This window comes from Theobroma cacao, chromosome 3, assembly GCF_053813885.1.
Source record: "Theobroma cacao isolate CCN51 chromosome 3, ASM5381388v1, whole genome shotgun sequence".
Taxonomy (NCBI): domain Eukaryota; kingdom Viridiplantae; phylum Streptophyta; class Magnoliopsida; order Malvales; family Malvaceae; genus Theobroma; species Theobroma cacao.
The window spans coordinates 36,086,759-36,109,597 of NC_142641.1; the positions used below are offsets into that span (position 1 = coordinate 36,086,759).

Below are 22,839 nucleotides of genomic sequence, written 5' to 3' on the forward strand. Positions count from 1 at the left end.
TTTGATTCAAAATAAAAATATAATGATTTACTTAAATGCAATAAAAGAATAAATACTTATTTAAATTTTTTAAATAATTTAAATTTTTTAAATATTATGTAAAAGAAAAAAACCTAAGTCTCTTTGGTCCAGAAGAGTTTTTATCAAAATCATCCTTTTTATTAATAAGAAGTTAGTAACTATCACATAAAATTCAACTATTTATATTTTTAAAACATGGAAACAACTTAAAAAAAAAAAAAAGAGTTTGTCTCTCTAACTTTTGGAAATCATCACAAGATTATTTTAGATCCAACTCTTGTATGGAAACCATTTCAATTTCTTTGCTATGGCATCAAGATGTATTTGGATATTTTTCCAATACTTCTATTTAAAAAAGACAAAGTTAATATTCAACCCAATTTCTAGAATTGTTTCTTTCATATAAGAAACCAAAAGGAAACTCTATTTAAAAAATTCAAATTTTGTTATTTGAATTTGTAAAATTACAAAAAAAAAATTGAATTCAATTTGTCATTTTATTCTTACATCAATACAATAAGACAATGAATACAAGTTTAGACGTATGGTCTTAATGTTTTATTTTTAATTGCTTTTAAAATAAAATTTAATGAGAATTTGAAAAATGAAAAAAATAATGAGATGATTTTTTTTATCCCTCAAAAATAAATTATTTTTAAAATAATTATTTTTTTAATTTTAACTATATTTAATCAAGATAAAAAATTGAAACAACTCTACAAAGAGAAAATACAGCTGCAACTGCAATCATGAGGAAGAGAAGAACGACAAAAGGTGTGGCTTCTGAAAGGATTGCCGGGACTATGCTTCAGTTTTACATAAATGATGGACCAAGGCTTAAGATTTTTCAAAATGTCGTGTTTGTCTTGAGCATTGATTTTATTGCTTTTGTTGCCATTTTTTATGTCATGGGTAAGTTGTACTTTGTTCATAGGGAGGCTTGAAAAGTATATTAATATTAGCAAAATTAAGTTCCAATCTGTTAATTTTCAATTTTGCTTTAATGGATTCGATTTCTCTCTCTTTTTTTTTTATAATATCAATATATTTTAATTTTTTTATTATAAAACAAATAAAATAACCAAAAACCTAATTATCTACATAAGAAGATTTTGAATAATATCTTTTTGCCCAAATTCATTTCATCCCAACAACGTTGAATAATTTTTCAATACATATTATTTTTATGTTAAATTCCTTTTTTATTTTAATTTTTAAATTTTTATCTGTACTGTGAAAGTAACTTCAAGTTTTTTATTCAAATGAAATACAAAGATAGATAACAAATTATACGCTATATTTATAAAATGTTATTATTATATGCTATGTTTTAAAGAATATTGTTACAATTGAAAAAAAATTGTTACAAGTTTTAATTCCAAAACTTTATATTGTAGTGAAATACAAATAAGCAAGTTACATGCCATATTTAATAGAAAAAAGAAAAACAAAATGACACTGCAAGCTTAAGCACTTCAGCAGAAGATGGTACACACCAAAACGTCAACAGTAAATGTTACACACCGAGGTTAAAACTTCAACACAAGATGTTACACACTAATGCCAAAGTCAAAACAAAAGATGTTATATTACATGCTAAGGTCAAATCTACAGCACTTAATGTTGCACATTAAAGTCAAAGCATAAAAGCTAAAGCAAAAGATATTACACATAAGGTCAAAGTTTCAATACTAAATGTTACATGCCAAGACGAAAGCTTTAGCACAAAATGTTACACGTCAAAGCTTATTTCTTCTTATTGATGTTACACACTAAATTATGAATCACTTTGTTATATGTTAAGATATGTTATAGCAAACTTGAATCATTGAAAACTCAACACTAATAAATCTAATAACTTGTTGTTACTTACCATGCCATACTTTTTAGTTTGTAAATCAACAATAAAAGGTTTTGTGAATGTAAACTACAAAGTCTAAAAATATGTTATGACTTTTCATGTTATTCTTTTTGGTTTGTAAATTGACGACAATTTGACAAGATGACGAGAGATAGAAAAAAATGATGATAATGGTAAAATTAGAAAGAGCTAGATAACGAGAGAGAGAAATAAAGCACAGGACAAAATGAAGAGTACAACAAACGAATGACGAGAGAGAAAAATTGGAAGCATTTAATTTGTTTGAAATAGTTTTAAGTGCATTTTTTTTTAACTTTGATTTAAAACAATTAAATTTATTTTGATAATTATTTTTAAAATCATTTTTATCGGAAGGATTATTTTTCACAATTTTTTCAAAAATAATCTTTAATCTTAGTCTATGAAAGATTTTGTCCAGTAACTCAACTCCTGAATAAATTTTGTAAAGTACAATACAAATCTGAGAAAAGGAAACCAAAAGAAAAAAGAAAAAAAAGAGAGGGGAAGCTTGTTTATCGATCTTTTGCATCAGTTCTCTTATTTCGTTTTTGGTGTTTAAGTTGTTGTCTAAAGGTTTTTTACTTTTTCTGATTTTGGTCTTGTGCTATTCTGGTGTCTTATGTTGGTTGGATGTTGTGGGAAGCTTGCTTGGGGTGGATGCTTGCTGGCTTAGGGGAAAATGTTTGGAGGTCTGCTTTTAAAGAGGAGACTTCTTGACGCTATGGTTGTGTTGTTGAGTCTAAGTTGAGAAAATGCTTCCTGCGAGGTTTTCTTGGCTTCTCATGGCATTTTGTTTTTGTTGATGTCAATTTTGAGACAGTAAATATTATAGTAAATATGATCAACAAAAATAAATTTATAGTTTAAACGATAATCAACATAGAATATTTTCCGATTCTAAGGTTATATAATTAGGATTCATAATACTGTTGTTGCAAAAATTATTCTTTTAGAAGGGGTTCAGGAAGTGGGGCTTTGGCTAAAAGAGTGGAGGATCCAACTCTTGAGTTGTAATCTTTTCGTTCGTCACCGACAGGCAGCAGAATATTATTGCAATAGTATTACCATTATTAATGATCTAAGCCACTTTCTATTTTGACTTGGACCCATACTCAAAATATTCCAGCACTAACCTAGCTTTCGGAAAGAAGAGATGTTCTTATCCAATCATAATGTCGTTAATTAGGATTAATTTCAACAATATTTACCAGCATATATATGCTACATGCCCAAAAGTACTGTAGGTAAATTTCCTTTATTCTTTTTCCTCTATCGATATTTACACAAAAATATATTTTTTAAAATCTTATCATTATATCAAATTTTCACAAACTATGAACTATCGTATATGGATAGTTTCGCTATACATTAATTTAATACAAACTATTTGTGTCTTTTGACACGTGAAAGGAACATTTTGTACTAACTAATTATTAAAAGTATTCATGAATTGAATTGAGTTAAATCTTTTATTTATAAAATGACATTAGACTCATCTATTTAATTATTATTTCATTTATTAAAATAATAAATTATTTCTACGTTAATATTTTGAAAATTAAAATCAAATAAATATATGTTATTTATTAATAAAATAATATAATCGAGTTTATGTTTAAACTTAATTTGAGTTGAATTGCTCGACCCTTGAACACTTCTACCAGTGGCCTGATCAACTACTATATGCTATAAAATTGTAGATTATTGAACAAAAAATCCAATGAAATCTATTGGTATGCGGTAAGTAACCTTGTCTCATAAATCTTGCCTTTTTGTTTTAATATTCAAAATAAAGTCCTTTTAAATTAAAAATATTAAATTTTATTTACAGGAGTAATTTATCTATCCGGAATTTATTAGATAAAAAAAATATTTCCTTTGTTTTCACATGATATTTTATATGTTGATCTTATACAGTCTTAAACTTCTGATTCTTTTTTTTTTTGAATATTTTAACACTAATAATACAAATCGGTAGTTTTAATAGACTCATATCAATCATTCCTCAATTATTGTTACTAATGACGTATGAGTTAAGACTCATGACAGAGCAAATTTGTTCGTCTAAGGGAAAGTTAATTGATATGAAGGATGTATGTCTACTCTCTAAGATTAAGAATTAGATGGGCTTTGAAAGATTAAGCAGTCAGATATTTGTTTTGCTCTGTATTAAGAAATTGCCCTTTCTTCTCGAGATGGACAAAACAAGTTCCCAAGTTTCCGAGTTCCATTAACCCACGTGTGAAGCAAATGAGGGAGAAAGGCTCGCCGTCCCAACAAACGTCACAAATCCACAAATCCGAATCAGCAATGTTTGTCGCCAAACCAGGTGCGCAAAGCACTCACTGGCTTACATTAGAGTGGCCGCCAGTAAAAACCGGATAAGTCCACCTTTTTTTCCCTTAATAAACCAACAAACCAGGATAAGCTCAGCCAACAGTACCCCCCAGGCCCCCCCCGTTAATCAAGTTTGACCAAACCAACCTTATCACTGTCAATGTACACCCACATAACAACCGTCCACGTGCCCCGATAAGCTTGTCAAACTCAAGTTAACGGTCTGATCGAACCGTTGTTTGTACTCTTGGATACTACTTAAAGCAGCCCTCTTTGTCCCCAAGTTGTTTACGTCAAACTGTTGAACGATCCGAATTCTTGTGAGCGTTGTGAAACTTCTTTAGTTACGTATAGAGAGAGAGAGAGAGAGAGAGAGAGAGAGAGAGAGAGTGAAGTTTCCTTGTTTTTGTTTTTCAGTTTTGGTGAACATGGCTAGTAGTGTGCAACTGAGGAGAGAGAATAGCATGCAGGAGAGTCCTAGGAGTCCTGAGGCAAGGGTCGGGATGCAGGTGGAGGATCTGTGGGATGTTCAGGAACCACAGCTTAGTCCTACCGAGAAGCTCAACGCTTGCTTTGAGAGCATCCCTGTCTCTGCTTTCCCCCCTGCTCCTCAAGGTTATTACTTTGCTTACTGTTTCATTATCAAATTATATATATGGAATGGATTATTTGATCATGCACTGATGGTTTTGTATTATGTTTGACTGCTTAAGTTGATCAAGAATTTTGGATTTTTTTTTTCTGGGGTGGTGCTGGTGGTGGTAGTGGTTTGGGCTAAAAGGTTGAAGAATTTTAGTTGATTAGATGCTTTGAGGATACCCAATAAAGAGAGGATTTTTAGTACTAGTAGTTGAAAGAAGGGGGTAAATAAGGATCATTAAAATCTAGTATTAGATTTGATTTACAAAATCCTCTGCTTTATCTAATATTTTTTTGGGAAAAGGTATGTCTTATGTATATCTCTATTTTATAAGAGGTTTTCTTGGAATTGTAAGGGGGAGTTTCATTCTTGGGATACCGTAAGTTGGTTCTCCTAATTGAGGAACTTTTTAACTTGATGACAGCGTGACAGTGATATATATTATGGTTGATAACATATGGAAATTCTGTATCCAGGGATTGAGATAAAATCAGATGCCAGTCTTGCTGAGGCTGTTCAAATACTGGCCCAAAACAAGATTCTTAGCGCACCTGTTGTCGATGTTGATGCGCCTGAGGATGCAACTTGGATTGACAGATACATTGGCATTGTAGAGTTTGCAGGAATTGCTGTCTGGATTTTGCAACAGGTTGAAATATTTGATCTCTTTTCTCTATGAGCCTTTTTGTTGAGGAGAATTGCTAATAGTTTCATAACATCTCATTCATCCAATAGGAGTTTAGAAATAGCATGCGGAAAAAGAAATATGATAAAATTTAATATTTCTTTCTTACTTTTATGACCAGAATATTTAGGTTGAGAGATGCAGTAGTTTGGGCTGTATTATGGCTCGGTAGATATTTAGTCCCTGTGTTGTCCCCTGTAGTACATTAAATTTGGCATATCTTTTTGTTCCTTTGTTTGTATAGCTTAAGTGAGGGAGAAGCCATGAAAGTTATCTTGTTAAAAGATGTAGATGGCTTTAACGGAAAACTTCATGGTTTTTTATCATTTGGCATTACTGAGTCTGTAAAGAAAAGAGAACTTCAGTTTATAAATTTACTTATTCTGTTTTACCAATATGTTGCAAGAGATTATTTAGCTTATTATTCATCTGAGTTTGCTTTCCTTTCATTTGGGAAACTGAAAATAAATTTTTTTAATCTTGTAACAGTCAGAACCACCTTCACCTAGAAGCCCATCATCTCCTAGTGGAGCTGATTTTGCAGTAGCAGCTAATGGAATAACCTCTGCTGCGGGACTTGGCACTTTGAGCCCTGAAGATGCTGCAATTACTTCTGGAAACTTTTTTGAGGCACTAACTTCCTCTGAGTTTTATAAGAAGACTAAGGTGGTAGTTCTAACCTCTATAACATAAAAGCTTCCTGCCATCTTGAATTCTTTCCCTTTCTTAGTTGTGTATACTGTATAATATCCATGCTAACTTGTGAACATACAGGTTCGTGATATCTCAGGGTCATTCCGCTGGGCCCCATTCCTTGCTTTGCAGAAATCAAACTCCTTTTTGACCATGCTGTTACTGCTTTCAAAGTACAAAATGAAGAGTGTTCCTGTCCTTGATCTGGGTGATGGAAAGATTAACAACATCATCACACAGTCGGCTGTCATTCACATGTTAGCAGAATGCACTGGGCTTCACTGGTTTGAAAGCTGGGGCACTAAGAAACTGTCTGAGATTGGTCTTCCCTCAATGTCACTGAAGCAAATTATCACGGTGAGTGTCTGTTGTCGTCATTTTCTTGTTTTTGTATTTTGTGGAATTGAGGCTTTTGCATGCCTATTGCCTTGACTCATGTAATGCTTTATCGAATGTGTTTATTCTCAATAATGCATGTGAAGGAAGACTCCTTTTGTCAGAGGTTGGTGAAATAGCACACCTTCAGTCATGGACCTTACAATACTATTGTGCACTGCAAATTGTTGTATGCTTGAGGCTTGAGAGTCCCATGGCAACTATGTCATCTTTGGCAATGCATGTTATTGACAGTTAGCAATTATCATCCATACCGACACCCCACCACCCCCCCCCCCAAAAAAAAAAAAAAAAAAAAACAGAACTCCAAGTTACAAGCTTTCTGTAACTTGTATGAAGCTCTAAGTCTTTAATGATGATCTCTAAGGATGCAGCCCTTGTGGTGCTTATTGCAACTTAACTACCGAAATTTTGTTTCTGTATCAGCATCCTGTGGACAAAGTTTGGTATTTCGTCCTGTGCAGTTGGATTTTATGAGGTCAGACCAGTCTTAATTATAATCAATAAGTACTAATTTCTATTTTCTTTTTACCTTAGCCCTCTTTTTTATTAAGAAAAAAAAAAACCTACTGGTGGTCATTTTTGTTTACATATTACGGCCAAATCCTTGTAAAAATCATATTTACAGCCTTACCTGAACTAACGTATAGCACAAGTATTGGTTTGGTACTTGTCAATCAATATTGTTTTGACCACTTTGGAAATTTTAATATGAAGGATTATGTGATCACCAGGCACGCTCACATGATCAAGCCTTCATGAGAGCAAGGTTTCTTGATTTCTTCATGGTTTTCTAGTCTTTATCCCTTTGCATTTCTAACCATTCTTTTTACATAGAACTTCCCTTCAAGTAACATGACCTATTCTTTCGCCATCAAGATGTTAGCAGTCTCTCTTTGTATTTTAGGTACATGAAGATGAACCAGTGCTTCAGGCATTTAAGTTAATGAGGAAAATGAGAATTGGAGGCATTCCTGTTGTTGAACGGGGAGGAAAAAAAGCTGTGGGTAATATAAGCCTTAGAGATATACAGTTCCTTTTAACTGCACCAGAGATCTACCACGATTACAGGTTTGTGATGAATCATGCATTAATGCTGCAACATTGGCCATGAATCATTTTGAAAACTTTTACTTCACTTTGGATTTTTGGTCTTAGGTGTTCTAAATTAAGTCCTTATGATGTACAGATATATCACGGCGAAGAACTTCCTAATAGCAGTTAAAAAGTACTTGGAGAAGCATGACAAGAGATCGCCAATGTTGAGCGGCATGATAACTTGCAAGAGAGACAAAACAATCAAAGAGTTGATTCAGACACTGGACTTGGAGAAGATCCATCGGGTGTATGTTGTGGATGATGAAGGGAATTTGGAAGGAGTGATCACGCTTAGAGACATCATTTCAAGGTTAGTACACGAGCCCCGGGGCTACTTTGGTGATTTCTTTGATGGTGTGTTGCCTCTACCTGAGAACAGCAGGGTTTAAGAGTAACCAAAATTTGTATGCTCTGGCTGTTTCCTGTGACTGACTTCCATTGCTTTGTGATCCTGCATTTGTTGTTTGGCGCTGTGTTGGAGAGACTAATTGGATATGCAGATAGTAACATAGACGAGCCTCTGTAATTAATTTTACTGGTGAGTTCTGTATCGACAGGTTCCAGTTTCTGTAAATTTTGGTGTTTTCAGGAACTCCATCTCGACGAACTTCTGTGTTGCAATCTAATAATAACAAGTCATCTTCTGGTTTTCTTCTTCAATGAGTACCTAATCATAGTTCCCAATATTTTGTTCCGAGGCATAAACAAATAAAAAAAATGTTGAAAAAAAATTATAGAATTGATTTCATCTGGCCTAGAATTAAACTAACCTTCGACCAATTTTATAAATTTTTAATGTTGATAATATTCTTTTATATATTTAAAATCAGATCAGACAGTAATATTCTTTTATATATTCTTTTATAAGCTAGTTATAGTATTTTAAAATATTATAAAAAAGATTTTATAATATTTAAATATTTTGAATAATTGCATAGATGATAATTTATAATATAAAAATTAGATATTCATTATCATTGAAAAAATTGAAAAGAAAGGTAAGCTTATAAATATTATTTTTACAAAATTTTATACAATAGATTTTTTTATAACTTTTTAATGAAAATGACAAAAGAATTAATAATTAGTATGCAAAAATTAAATTAAATATAATTTTAAAAAGATCATATTTAATTGACTCGAGTCCAATAAAACATTGGATGAGTCGGTCAGTTTTTTTTTAAAAATCCAAGAGATTAATACGAATTTTTTTCAAGTCAATTACACAAGTTATCTAATTAAAAAAACTGATTCGAGTTAATAGTCGAATTACCAGATTAATCAATCAAAAAATAATAATAAGACTGGATCAATTTTAATAACTATGTTTAAAGTAATAAAAATGCAAGAAAATTTTCTTTGTGGGGAAGGTGTGTTTCAAGATTTCATATTTAAAGGTTTTTTCTGTGACAAAGTATTGAGGCATTAGGCATGTAGTGGTACAAACCGTAAATGTCACCTACATTTATGATTTCATATATGCTAGTATTTCATCATGATCATATTATATATGTTAACATGAACAAAACATAAGGACTCAAAAAGAAGAAATGAACAAACCTAAAGAATGGGCCTGGGCCTCCATTACACATTCTAAGCCTAAAACACAGTTTGGAGTTTGGACTCCAATATTTTAACAATCTTCCCCCTTGACCCCTTCCTTATATCTACTATGAAGGGGGCCAAGTCCTTGCGCAAATAAGTTTTGAGCTCAAGCCACTAGGCTGACAACTTTGATGGTAAAATAGGGAGAATTTGTAATTAAAAATGAAATTGGATTGATGCCCTTGGAGGCTCTGGGTACAAGTTCAGCAATAGATTGTACAATAAGCCACCAGGCACGTTCATTGCTAGCAAGGATCCGACCTTTCCTGAGCAACCATTTTCGTTATAGACAATTTTCCTCATTGTAGCTGGAAAGGTAGTATTCCTTATGCTGCATGAATAGGCGACAATTGTGCGGCTATTCCGAAGTTTATACACCAGCAATCTTCTGCTCACAGCTGCTGCAATGTCTGCTTTATCAACAAAATTCCAATGAAACCAGACCAAATTGCAAAGGGAGTCTATCTTACCACATGCCAGGTTGCATTTTGGTGACCTGGGTGAATTACCCAAGGGGTAAAATTGGTTGACATCTGCACCATCTGCAGCTGCCATCTCCATCACTATCCATATCCCATATCCCTTCACCCTTTCTCGTTTGGTTAGCCATCACGAATTTTGCCCCTAATGGTCAACAAAGCATGAAACACTTCTTTGGCCTCCGAAAAATGCCACATTAACCACCAGTGATAACTGGACAGGGTGCCACCCCCCAAATTCCTGAGTTTGTCTTCGGTGTACCACCAAGGGATGTGATAACTGGTGCACATGGAGCCTGCAATTTATTCGTGAATAGGCAGAATAACAAATGAGTTGTCCAAGAAAGTTGCAATTAATACGAATCTTCGACCAAACAAGGTCCGTTGAGTTCTTGTTGTGAACAAAGACAATGCACGTTTATTTGCTACATAATGTCTGAGAAAAACATGTGGGTTTATTTACGATTTCCTGTTGCTGGGAAGCAGGGTGGCCCTGTTTCACGTCCCACTCGTTGTCAGCCCGGGGTTTATGCTCTATACATTGTTCTTCAGCTATAGGCAAACGCTCTGATCAAAATGAAGATCATTTCAATAGTTTCTACTGTTTTGCAACTGATAACAATTGATTCACATAGTTTTTGGTACCAAATGCCAGAATGGAAACGAAAGGGCACGGAAATTATGATTTAGTTTGGATTAAAACTGTCGTGTTTCGGTTGAGGTGCTGGGAGAGGGTTTTCATTTCAAGAAAGCTACAGCAGAAAATGAATTCCAAATTCCCCAAAGACCAGAAACATTAACTCCCTGCTTTTAGCAAAGGTGAATGGAGTGCTCGGACAATTTATGTGGGTGGGATTCAACTTTTCGTATGGCTGCAGTGTTGTTGCAAAAGTCACCTGCCCAATTATCCCTGAAATTGTTGGCGAGACTCTCGGGGCACGTTTGCCCAACATTTGAAGTATTTTTCACTTTCCATCAATCTTTTCTAAAAACCAAAAGCACAGGAAACGTAAGCATATTCTCAAGGCTCTAACTAAAACCATAAAGCCATAGGTTTCCCAAATGAACATTCAGGCTTCCACCAAGGAAGCTTCCACTACATCTTCATGCAATGCAAGCACAAGATATTATCCCTCCTTTATCCCACCCAACTTCCTTTTACTCTTTAGCCTTGTTCCCCTTTTTTGTCCATTTGTTTTACTTCAATCCAAACTAACAAAGCTATGCATTTGATGCAAGAGCACCGGTGCTTTCTTCCCCCCTCTATTTGCAAGCCCATGGGCATGTACTTGAAACGCCTGAGATTTTTTGTTACCATATACCAACCACCGACCAAGATAAGCAAACTACTATACCCTGCATGTAGGAAAAGCAAGCAGTCTAGCCTCCCCTCCTGATTTGGGTTCCCTTCATAAACTGGGTGTAGTAAATAAGTGAAAATGGATCCAAGTTTCACAAAAGGCCTTCCTCCGTCCAACAACTTTATGATCATTAATAACATGGTGCTCCCATTTTCCATGTTTTTTTTTTTGGTGGAGTAACTACAGCAATTATCCCTGTTATGATTCTAAGAACAGTTTTGCATGTCCCCATTTTCGTTTTTGTTCAGGATGTTCCCATTTAAAATTAATTAAACTGTACCCTCCTCAGAGTATTTACATGAAGGGAAACAGAGAACCATCTGCTGCAAGATGGGACCAAAAAAATTTCTCAATACTCGACAACATATCGGTCCTACTTGCCTTCCACCTATGCATATAACAGGTATAACATCTGAATTAAGCTTTTAAATACTGAAATGCTCATCCATGCTTGCTGATACCACTAACTCTAAAATACTAATGCAAAAATTTGAACCTTGTACCCCGTGGGCCTTTGTCGTCCACATAATTCTCGGATGGTATTAACTCACACCTATGAATGGTGCAACTTACTTCCTGTCAATGAATCCAGACATCTTCTATGGTGTTGAAGCAAATAATATAATCCTCTCATAACAGGAAAGGGGTTACTCTGATCCCTTCCAGAAGTCCAGCATTGTCATGAATTTAGATTAGCATTCCCAAAGCTATAAGTTCTTGCAGCTCCCTTTATTCGTCACCTAGCTCTACAGAAATTACATTGGGGTAATGTTGTGTTCATTCTTTCGATCAGATCGTTCCTTTAAAGTACTGAATCTCCTAATTATGCTAATGCACATTCCCATCAGATCAAATTAACAGCAGAACTCAACTAAACATTTTTACCAGCTTGATTGCTCATTCGATCAGATTTGATAAATGCTTCTTGCAGAAAACAATTCTTTTCAAGACTGCATGGCTAAACCTGGAATGGTCCTAAACTCTTTTCTTTCCCTGGTTATACCAAAGATGCAGTTCCCATTAAAAACTTAGACAACAAATGTAGAAATCAACAGTGAAAGAGATGTAGCCCATTCCTTTAAGACAGTCATAACCAGATATTACTTCATGTTAAACAAAAAACCTATCGTGTAAAATCTTACCAGAAGGTATTATCAAAGTGAAATGGCAGAATTGGGAATCAAAATATATTTATTTGTTGCAATCCTACAATATATAAACATTGGTATTAGTCCATATATTACATAGTGACCGGCTTTTGTTCCACTGGCACATAAATTCAGGCACTTAAGAATGCTATGTGCACGTGAACAATAGATATGCCAGGCTCTCAACTGGTCTGTGAAGCAAGGCAATGAGAAAGGTGATATTATTGCTACAATGCTAATGGTGATTCATGAAATAAAATACATGAACCAAGACAAATCCACACATAAAAGAAACTATAGACTATAAACCATGTACAAGATACAGTATATAAAGGGATGACAGTTAACTTTCACAAAAACCTGTGTTTATAACATCAAACAGACAGAATAAAAAACATGTCATCAGATACATAAATAGGTGAACTCTGGCTCCAGCTAATCCTTCATAAGCGCAAGGTCCATACCTGTACCAAGAGTCCTGTATCCTATGTACCCTTTCTTCTCATATGGTGAAGAACAAGAGGTGATCCTTCAAACAAATCCAATAGATAATTTTCTAAATCCTCTGGTGTATACTTAATGTATTTTCCAGCATGCCTTCCACTCTCCAGCTGACTCCCAAACCTCCCCATGAAGGAGCGGTAAGCTGGAATTACTTTTTCTGATATAGAAATTCGAAGTTCTTCGCGAAGTTGAGAATCTGGGACCTTCCAAGCTGTCTGAATCCTGTATATTTCTTCAAAACATGCATTGAAGCTCTTAAATCTTTCCTTCAAGGCTACCTTGGAAGCATTATTAGAGCTACCACCAATTCCTTCGTCCTTCAAACAGTTGAGAGCTTTGGTCCAACAAGCCCTAAGATAACTTGTAGCATACTGGCGTATCTGACCACGCCGCTTACGAACCCAATTGTCTCCCAAAAGCTTTCCTAGCTCAGAATCCTTCACCTTCTGCACTATATACAAAATATTATTCATCAAAAATGTACAATGTAATGCACCATCCTCATAAAGTTTCGATTTCTCCTCAAGATTGGATTCCAAAGAGGATATCAACAACAACAACCGTTTAGCAAATGGAGTCATAGTGTCCAACTCACTATCTTCATTCTGCAATCCATCTGCTTCATCCTCATCACACTCTAATAACGAGTTCAAAGTCTCACTATAATCCACAAGCAGTTTCACATAATTCATCACATAACGTGTAAGAGGATGAATCTCCCCTTTCTGCATAGGTTTCTTTGAAGCCTCATTCTTCACAGCATTCTCAAACTCCACAAAAGTCCCTTTCGCTGCATCCCCTAGTCCAGCCAGAACTCCCTTGGCCTCACTACACACAAATTCATCTATTACCATCATCTCAAAATCCGGCAATGCATCTGCCAGCACATCATACATATCCAAAATCCTAAACAGCTTCTCAGATGATCTTTTCCCAATCGCCACAGCCTCCCCAAAATTCATCAACTGCATCATACACCCTTTAGCTGTCTCATTAAAACAAATCTCTTTAATCGAATCGGACCCATTAAAAATTTGATCACAAAGCCTTTTTTCCCCATTCAGAAGAACCCTAGCAGAAATCTTAACCGCCTGAATCCACTTCTTCATCTTTTCATCCAAAGCTCTCCACTCAATCTTCTGAACTTCCTCAATACTCAACTTCTCAACTCCGAGAATCACCAGACACTCATCCAAAGCATCACGCCTAACATTACTATAACCTTGAACACACTCTTTTTCATACCCGGACCGGATCATCCGGTCTGCAATTTCTTTCAACTCCACAACAGCATCAGCATTTATCAAATCCACACACAAATCATCTCCCAAACTCGCTCCTCGCTCGTGAAAGCACCCTCTTTCGCTATCAACCTCTCCGAAACTCTCGAATTCCTCATCAATTTCCCCTTCATTCGCGGCGAAAGAAAGGGAAACCCTCCGGATCGAACCGTAAAGCCTATCCAAATCAAGCGGGACGGTATTTCTAATCAGAATAAGTCGAAACTCATCTTCCAGTCTCGACATGGCCATCTGAATAGCGGTCTCAGCCCGGTCCATGATTTCGTTATTGGACCGAATCGACATATCGACAACCAATTGAAGGATTTCGTCAACAGCCGAGAGGTACTCGGCGGCTTCATCGGGAGAGTCTTCCCAAGGAAGAGAGTGGCGGGAAGCGTCAGGGTTGGAGGAGGAAGAGTCCCACCGAAGGATAACTTTCTCGGCGGCGTCGAAGCGGACGCTAGTTTTGTTGGAGTCGTCGTTGATTAAATCAGAGATGTTGGACAAACGGTTGTCGAAGCTCGAGAAAATCAAGAGCATGTCTTCACGAACCTCTTTCGGAGTGTTGAGACTCTTCACGATCTGCTGGGCCGTCGCCATGACCCGGTCCTCGCCGCCCGCGCCAAGGCTCGTCGTAGTCGTGGCCATGGTCGATGCTTTTAGTCCTCTACTGGACTCCGTTCTCCGGTTTTCTTTAACCCTTTTTTGAGAAACGATTTGGGGATTGCGGGAGCCGGCTACACTTCAGAGTTGAGGAAAAGTGGAACCGGCCATTTTTTGGGTTTTGGTTCGATGAGGATTTCCCTTTTTTTTTTCTTCTCTCGGTTTCCTTCTTTCCTGTTGTCAGAACTGAAACTGAAAATTTGGAAGGAATTTGGCTTGGCCGGCTGGTTTGGGAAAGGAAATGTAACGTCAGGGGAAGTCTTATCGTGCTCCAGAATACAACCGCAGGACGAGCAAGGGCAAAGGGTTTGGGGAAATGGGGGATTTCTCTACAGTTATTTTCTCTACGGTTTTGGTTCTCTTACTCTTTTGGATTGGGTTTTGCCAGCTTGGGGGCCCTCCTTTTTGTTGTCTGACCCAATGCAAAGTCTTTTTTTTTTTACTATTATTTCTTTTCTATGTAAGAAACTTTGAGTGATTGTGTCTACAGTACCGTCAGAGTTACTAACATCTGACGCAAATATATATATATATATATATATATATATTTTAAATCTTACTCTATTAAACTATTATTACCTATCGATAACGATATAAGATTTTTATTTAAATATATTAACAAGATGTGCTTTGATATGATTTCGGTCATCAGCTAATGTTTTTTAGTAAGGTTTCGATAAAACAATTGATTTGGGTCGACATTTCTTTGATTACATCTAAATCGATGACTTTTTTAAAGTTTATTAAAAACACTAATTAGGTAATTGATCTTACATTAAATATAACCCTTTTATCTCATAAATTCAACCTCACATATGTATATTTATTTATTTATTTATTTAAATATAGGGACCTTGTTTTTTTTTTTTTTCCTTTGAATTTTCCATCGCGGCTCACTAGTTGTTAAATGTCCGAAGGTGGTTGCAAAATGGTTCACATTTCAATCAACAAAACCGGCTACCTGCTGGTTAGGAGGATGCCCCGATTATAAATAATAATGTTATATGTTCCACTTGTGTAATTGTCAACTCAAGGCCGCCAATGGGAGATTAGATCTTTTTCTAGGCAAAAGCAAAGCATCAAGCACCCCTTGAGGGCTCGGGGCACACAGTTAGCTGTTGATCCTGCCAAGCTGAGTCCATATCCGGACCTGATAAGGGTGAGTGAGTCTCTTGTCAAAATTATTTTGCCTCACCCAACACGGTCGATCAAGTTTGTATTCACACTACATTAGAGAAGCCAACGGCTAAGACTTTGAAGTTTCTTCTGTTTTTTGTCATTTTCATTAAACAATTAGATATTAGATGTGTTGGGAACATGAATTTTCGGTTCAGAATCAAGGCAAGACAAATGCTTTTGATGTTAAGTAAACAAGTCAATCCTTTATTAATTGTGCTACTATCTTATTTTCACATGATAATCAGTGTGAAAGTGCTCAAGGATTTTCAAATTAAATTAATTAAACTAACCCGCCATTTCAACATCTTTCCTGGGCTGTCCTGCTAAGATCAATTCATGGAGGATGATGAAAACCATGGAAGCTGTTGTAAACCAGATTAATTTTATTTTGGGCATGCAAAGATTATATTCATACAAATTGATCCATTTTCTATTCCAAAAAGGTTAACTAGAATTTCATATTATTTACTGCAAAGATTACACGAGGAATCGTACATGCAACCTACAATGGCAGAACCTTTTGTTTGTGAAAGCGGTTACTTTACCTTGAAAATGGTTGTCTTTGTCACGTGGAGCCAACTGAAAATGAATTCCATTTTGGGCTAAGCTGACTTGACGTGCCCGTCGGAATCAAGACTCTAACTACAGATTGAATTGCAGCTACACCCATAGAAAACTTGTCATGTGCATTAACCATCACTTTAGGTTTGAATATGTCAATTTTACCAAACTTTGGATGACTCATATGATATCGAAGCAAAACAGAATGACTCAAAAAAATTTGAAGAGTCAAACTAGAATCATTAGGCCACCATGGGTAACACCAAATATCTTTGCATGTGAGATACGGCTATTAATATCCTTATGATTATAACAAGACATTGCAACACTCTCTCTCATATTTAATAGAAATTAAATACAAGTAAAACTCTGATCAACCTTGTCAAACCCTTGAACTTTCAATGCTTATGATCCAACCAGGCGAAACACGAAGGAACCCTGGCTATTGGCTACTGGCTACAGGTCCATTTCATGTGGATCAAACACTCAAACTTGGCTTTTGGTCATGGTCAATCTCAAATAATCTATGATTCCACAACTGTCAAAAGCATAGGTAGATAAAACCAAAGCAAAGCACTCTTTCTTCTTCCACAGGGCACTGTTGTTATTAGAAGAAAACCTGAAACAATATGCATATTTACTATTTAGTTCAAGCATCCAATTATTGCTTTCAGGAGACATAATTCCTTTTCCCCACTCAACCATTTTTACCACTACTGCCAACATTTTCATTGATCTCAAAATATCGGCTTCACATGCTTCTTTAACAATATTTTACCCATTTTTTAAAGTACCAAACGAAGTACAACCAAATGTAGTGCCTAAAGCGATATTTCTGATTATAAGTCTTCTGTCCTGATTTTGACATGGGTAGTTCTATTGCTCCATCAGATAATCGCTACCAAGTTATTTTCATTTGCTACATACTTTGATATCCACTCTTGAAAAGTCTCAGAATTAGTGATGGCCGTCCACTACTGCTAACACTTTTATTAATACATATCAGCTTCACATGTTTCTTTAAATATATTTTCCTTTTCTAAAGTACCAAAAGTAGGTACAACCAAATAGTGCCTAAAGTTATATTCTGATTCTAATTCTTCTATCCCAGTTTTGACATTGCTAGTCCTATAGCTCCTATTAGTTAGTCATGCCACTCAAAGTTATGCTAATTTGCTCCATACTTTAGTACTCTCTCTCGTGGAGACAGTACAGTTACACAAAAGGAAAATGAAAGGAGAGGCTGTGTGTGTGTGTTTGGTGGCAATGTTGGGGGTTTTGACTGGATTAGGGGTGGAAGGTCATTTTATTCATTGGCCCTTCTCCTTATCCCTTGTTTCCCTCACATAGGCAGGTTAAACAAATAAAGGTTAACATAATATGCTAGCTAGAAAAGTTGTTCACCAAGATTACAGATGAAGTCAAATCTAGAGAACACTGGACTTTGAGGGGAAAGCTGTGCGTCTGTACCATTCTATGCGATATCATTGGTAAATTACACTGCATACATTTCCTGGGAGAAAAGTCCATTTGATGTCTCACCCTGAAAAAAAAAATAAGAAAACATATTTAGATTAGCAAATCTGAAAGAGACATATCTTTATACTGCCTAAACTATAACTGGAATTGAAAAGGAAAGTTAGAGTAATGACCCAAATTAGACAACTGATCTCTTATACAGTACATAGACTTCAGCATTGTATCCAGGGTTTCTTTAGCTAATTGGAATTTCAAATCCAACTCTTCTTGGGGAGCCTGTGTATCATTTTGGAGCTGCATAAAGTGCAAGATAAAATCATCTTATCACCGCTTTGGGAGAATAGAGAAAGTTGTGCTGCTAAAGAAGACTATATGTTTCAGTAAGCATTTTAAAGATGTTTATTTACCCAATGTCATAGTTAGTAAAAATTTCCAATCTTCAACAAAGAGGCATCGATGGCAACTAACTTGCCAACAAAACTGATACCTTCAAATTGATAACAGCCACCGGCTCTGTCACTTCACTGTCCTGATTCCCCATATTCCAAGTCATTGCCTTTAAGCGTGGTAAAGAAACCTGAATATGATTGATTTTAAAATTAGGATTACATAGTGCATCCAATGCAATTGAGATAAATGTGCTTGTAATAGACCATAATAAATATCTGACCTCATCCTTGTGTATCTCTGCCCGCCACTCTTTTTGAAACTTTTGCAACAAAAGTGTCAATAGCCTTTGTAATTCAGGAAGAACCTCATGTGGAAAGAGCTTTTGGATATCATCTTTGCTGATATTCTCATACACACATCTGCGGATTAACATGCGGAGACATACAAGAAGCTGCAAAGGAGAAGCACACATAATTATTCTTACTAAGTTGGGTTGATTAACAACAACTAGATAAGTTAAAAGATTTAATGCATTTTGAGCACGTAATGGATAAATGCCAATTTGAAGAAAAATTATAAAAATTTTATACTCAATATTAGGTTCACAACTGCAATTTCGAATATGAGGGGCATAAGCATTTGAAACCAATATAGGAATCAATATCATTTTTTTTTCCCTTTTAAGTCGAGAGCATGTTGCATCAGATAATGAGAAATATCAGTGTGGCGCAACAGTTTATTTGAAGAGCCAAAGTCTATGGAAAGCAAAATCCAGAAAACAACCCGCGGAAATAATTCCAATGAAAATTCCTGCACATAGCAATCACAACTCAATTCCACCATCTTGATGCCAACTAGAGATATTTGAGTATAAGAAAACCAATGATACTGAAACTTAATCTACAAAATTCTTCCTCTTACTTACTTGTTTGCTTTCTCTACCAGTATTAGTCAAAACTAGCATCCTGTAGAGATAACTATGGAAATGGGCAATAATATCCAAATAAAATCTATTGCTTAGTAAAAACATGGTACTTTAAGCAAGTAATAATAACGAAATACAAGTCTTTTTGTATATATAGAGAGTGTGTGAGTGCCCGAGGGAGCGGTTAATTACGGGGTCGAGGTCGGAGTCGTTTTGGAGCTGAAGCATTTCGCAGATGAGGCGGCGGTCATCGGCGTCGAGGCCAGTCTTGCGAGTTTTCCAGAGGGATTGAAGAATGTATTCCACCGATTCTTTGGAGTTCGCTCTTACTAACAGCGGTAGATGTCCCCACAGCGTCCGCTCCATTTATTATCTTATACCCACTTCAAAATTTGATGCTCAGCAGCTCAAAGCTCTTTTAGGAGAACAAGAAAAAAAATAGAAAAAACACCTGCGTAATTGGATTTTCCTCGCCCTAATGACACAGAAATCTGCAGCTCAACTCAAGGCCCTCGACGGAAGTTACGCCGAGACTTAAGACTGTAGAAATTGAAAGTAAGCCACCAGGGATGAGGGAACCCAACTTCTTCTGGAGCTTCTTTTAAGAGGGCCCTTGGGCCCAAATGCTCGGGGGCCCAACTCACTGTTGAGAAATCTAGCCTTACAAATTATATTCTGCAGGAATACAAGGCAATGAGAAAATGCAAAGAAATAAACATAATTATGTGTATTCTCTGAGATTTTTGGCATCAAATCTGTAGTACTAGCTTTGTTCTTATAGACAAGCAATTACTTTGGACCTATGGATTTGCTTGCTTATCCCTCATCAGGTTATAATACGAGAAAATGAAATGAAGAATGGCTCAGATGCTTGAACTAGAAGATTGCAGAATTTCTTGCACAAAAGAATTAATTTTCTATTAATGAACTATGAAAAATTACAACTACAACATTTGGACTTATATTATTTGTAATAAAGAGGAAAAATCGGTGATGGAGAAATAATCAGACCAGTGGCCATAGAAAATATCAGGTGACAAAATTCCTAGAACCTTCAACAATATTTATTTTAAGTTTTAACATCACCAATAATCACCACAAGAACAGCTCCCATCTTTGAAATGGTGGAATCTTCTGGCATCTCTCACGACAATTTCCCGTCGAGTAACCAGAGCTATCAACTTAATAGCATTGTGGCAGTCGTTACAAATTCGATGGCTCTGCACGATTTGCAGAGGTAATCCATTCGTAGTATTTATCAGTCCAAAAGCTATTGCTAATTTCTCGCTGTGGTACAACAACACACGCTGCTCCTGTTCGTCCACATCAGGAAGCAATGTTTTCTCCTCAGGAACATAACCATGCTTTGAAATTTCGAGTACCAAGCTATCAACTTTCTGGTAAATCTCATTTGTCTGGACATGGCATTTGTCTCCTGAAAGGAAAACGTGTGATTGTTTGTTAACTTCAATCCAACTGCAGGCTGGAAGCATTCTCAATCCCTTCCTTTTCAAAGTCTGTAAAACAGCAGCTGCTTCCTTTAACTTGCCAGATTGGTTGTAGATATTCAAAAGCACAACATAATTACTAAGCTTTTCAGGTTCCATTCCGTACAGTTTCTCAGCTGCAAATTTCCCAAGCTCCAAATTCCCATTGACACGACTAGCTGTTAGCAAAGCTGCCCACATGTTTGCTGTAGGCTTGAAGGGAGAACCTCTTATCAAAGCAAAGGCTTCATCTAGAAGTCCCTCTTGACCTAATAGTTCAATCATACAAGCGTAATGCATTGCACGCGGCTTGATCTTATGATCTCTACTCATGGACTGAAAAATTTCCCAACCACGTTCAAATAATCTCGAATAGCTACAAGCAGATAATACAGCAAGAAAAGTAATATGGTTAGGTCTCATTCTTTCTCGAAGCATTTTCTCAAACAAGTCCACAGCCTCAGCTCCCCGACCATGATTACCATACCCCGCAATTAAAGCATTCCAAGATATGGTATTCTTGCAAGGCATCCTGTCAAAAACACGTCGAGCATCTTCTATTCTCCCCCATTTGCTATAGAAGTCCACAAGAGCTGTGTTAGCCACTATATCCAACCCAAAACCATAACGAACTAGACCTGCGTGAGCTTGCTTAGCATGTTCAATTGATGCTAACCTTGAACAAATTCTTATAATCATTGAAAACGTAAAATGATCCATCTTAACACCAGAATCATGCATCGCATAAAACATACTCAGCGCTTCCTCACTGTAACCATGGAGAGCATAACCTGCTATAATGGAATTCCATCCTACAGTAGTCTTCTCTGGCATGTCAGCAAAAACCCATTGTGCATCCTCGATGCTGCCACACTTACTATACATGTCAATCAGTGCACAAGACACAAAGATATCTTCATCAACACCCATCTTCACCGCACATGAATGCAGTTGCCTTCCTACTGAAATGAGTTCCAACCCTGCAGATGCCCGAATCATCGTGGCAAAAGTTCGAGATCCACAGTCAGAGAACTCCTCCCACATAATCAGAAACAACCTAAACGCCTCCAAGTAATCCCCAAAATCCACCAGCCCCACGATGATGGTATTCCATGAAACCAAATTCCTCTCCGGCATTTCATCAAATAACTTACGCGCATCGATCATCATCCCACATTTTACATGCATAAGCAGCACCCTGTTACTCATATACTGATCTGGCTCAAACCCATTATTTATCATGTAATTAAACACTCTCTTCACTGCTCTAACAGAACCCAACCCAATACACGCGCTCACTAGTGCGTCATATGTGCTTAAACCCACATCAAAACCACCTTCAAGTTCCAAAATCTCAAACAATTCAAGCGCTTCTCTATACCTATTACACAAAGCCAACTTCTCTATCTGACTACAAAGCCCCACACTGGGTTTCCTAACCTGAGTCTCTTCTGTTTCTTTCATTTCAGGATTAGTATTCCTAGAAGGTTTCGGCTTGGGCCGCCGCGGCTGTAGCCCATGCTCTAGTGAAAAACACATGATTTTATCAAATGGGTAACTCCGTTTTCTCCGATCGAACCGAAAACAATAACCGGAAAAAAAAGGCTTTGTTGTGAAAACCTTATTGTTTGATGACGGAAAGCTACAACTAGTCTGCATTTGATCTAATGACATGCATTGGTATCGAGCGAGTGGGATTTCCATGATTGAAAATTAAAGATAAAGCAGCGATTCTAATAAGAGATAACAAACTGTACCTTTGAAGAGAAGGGTCTGTAGAGTTAAAGAGAAACTTTGACGTTGGAGTTGGAGTTTTTTTGAGGTGAAGAAAGGAAGAGATTTGCTTGGTGTAGTTGCTTTCATGTTCTTAATAAGAAAGAAAACAAATGTGGGTTTTGAGAGACTTTGAGCATCGAGATATCCGCCCTGCGTGTACTGTTAAAAAAAGCAGTTGTGGTGCTTCCAACTACCTTCGCCAGATATTTGGGAGAAACAACGAATCCCCAAAATGACATTGCGTTTC

The 22,839-nt window shown here is 36.3% G+C and overlaps 4 protein-coding genes across 7 annotated transcripts; 1 reads left to right on the plus strand and 3 right to left on the minus strand.

Moving 5' to 3' along the window:
- Positions 1–4,574: 4,574 nt before the first annotated feature.
- KING1 (SNF1-related protein kinase regulatory subunit gamma 1) lies at positions 4,575–8,412 on the plus strand. The gene is made up of 6 exons (XM_007037906.3): positions 4,575–4,855; positions 5,357–5,529; positions 6,055–6,231; positions 6,340–6,615; positions 7,562–7,725; positions 7,844–8,412. The coding sequence occupies exons 1-6, from the start codon at positions 4,669–4,671 to the stop codon at positions 8,139–8,141; spliced, it is 1,275 nt and encodes a 424-aa protein (XP_007037968.2). The 5' UTR covers positions 4,575–4,668; the 3' UTR covers positions 8,142–8,412.
- A 3,958-nt stretch (positions 8,413–12,370) lies between these two features.
- On the minus strand, positions 12,371–15,165 carry EXO70F1 (exocyst subunit exo70 family protein F1). Its single transcript, XM_018118002.2, has one exon. It carries the CDS (start codon positions 14,778–14,780, stop codon positions 12,831–12,833), a length of 1,950 nt encoding a protein of 649 aa, XP_017973491.1. The 5' UTR covers positions 14,781–15,165; the 3' UTR covers positions 12,371–12,830.
- Positions 15,166–16,725: 1,560 nt separating this feature from the next.
- On the minus strand, positions 16,726–22,818 carry LOC18605097 (uncharacterized). Of its 4 annotated transcripts, none has more exons than XR_001927224.2 (7): positions 22,574–22,816; positions 19,522–20,004; positions 18,685–18,855; positions 18,502–18,591; positions 18,188–18,308; positions 18,006–18,078; positions 16,726–17,154 (listed from the first exon to the last, which is right to left on the minus strand). XR_001927224.2 is itself a non-coding variant. In XM_018118132.2 (6 exons), exons 2-6 carry the CDS (start codon positions 19,693–19,695, stop codon positions 18,074–18,076), a joined length of 561 nt encoding a protein of 186 aa, XP_017973621.1. In that variant the 5' UTR covers positions 19,696–20,004; positions 22,574–22,816; the 3' UTR covers positions 17,699–18,073. The 4 variants fall into 4 exon arrangements, 1 of the variants encoding a protein (XP_017973621.1); XR_001927223.2 differs by having other exon boundaries at positions 17,940–18,078; XM_018118132.2 differs by lacking the exon at positions 16,726–17,154 and having other exon boundaries at positions 17,699–18,078.
- EMB3141 (Pentatricopeptide repeat (PPR-like) superfamily protein) lies at positions 20,268–22,575 on the minus strand. Its single transcript, XM_007037913.3, has one exon. The coding sequence runs from the start codon at positions 22,518–22,520 to the stop codon at positions 20,412–20,414; it is 2,109 nt and encodes a 702-aa protein (XP_007037975.3). The 5' UTR covers positions 22,521–22,575; the 3' UTR covers positions 20,268–20,411.
- Positions 22,819–22,839: the final 21 nt, after the last annotated feature.

What these genes read in the sequence shown, in the direction of transcription:
- KING1 (XM_007037906.3), top strand. Translation starts at nt 4,669, where the DNA reads ATGGCTAGTAGTGTGCAACTGAGGAGAGAGAATAGCATGCAGGAGAGT. An exon ending in CTGTCTGGATTTTGCAACAG is followed by an intron (nt 5,530 to 6,054) that starts GTTGAAATATTT and finishes ATCTTGTAACAG; the next exon opens with TCAGAACCACCTTCACCTAG. An exon ending in AGTTTTATAAGAAGACTAAG is followed by an intron (nt 6,232 to 6,339) that starts GTGGTAGTTCTA and finishes GTGAACATACAG; the next exon opens with GTTCGTGATATCTCAGGGTC.
- EXO70F1 (XM_018118002.2), bottom strand. Translation starts at nt 14,780, where the DNA reads ATGGCCACGACTACGACGAGCCTTGGCGCGGGCGGCGAGGACCGGGTC.
- LOC18605097 (XM_018118132.2), bottom strand. Translation starts at nt 19,695, where the DNA reads ATGGAGCGGACGCTGTGGGGACATCTACCGCTGTTAGTAAGAGCGAAC. An exon ending in ACGACTCCGACCTCGACCCC is followed by an intron (nt 18,856 to 19,521) that starts GTAATTAACCGC and finishes TCTCCTTTGCAG; the next exon opens with CTTCTTGTATGTCTCCGCAT. An exon ending in TGGCTGTTATCAATTTGAAG is followed by an intron (nt 18,309 to 18,501) that starts GTATCAGTTTTG and finishes CACTTTATGCAG; the next exon opens with CTCCAAAATGATACACAGGC.
- EMB3141 (XM_007037913.3), bottom strand. Translation starts at nt 22,520, where the DNA reads ATGGAAATCCCACTCGCTCGATACCAATGCATGTCATTAGATCAAATG.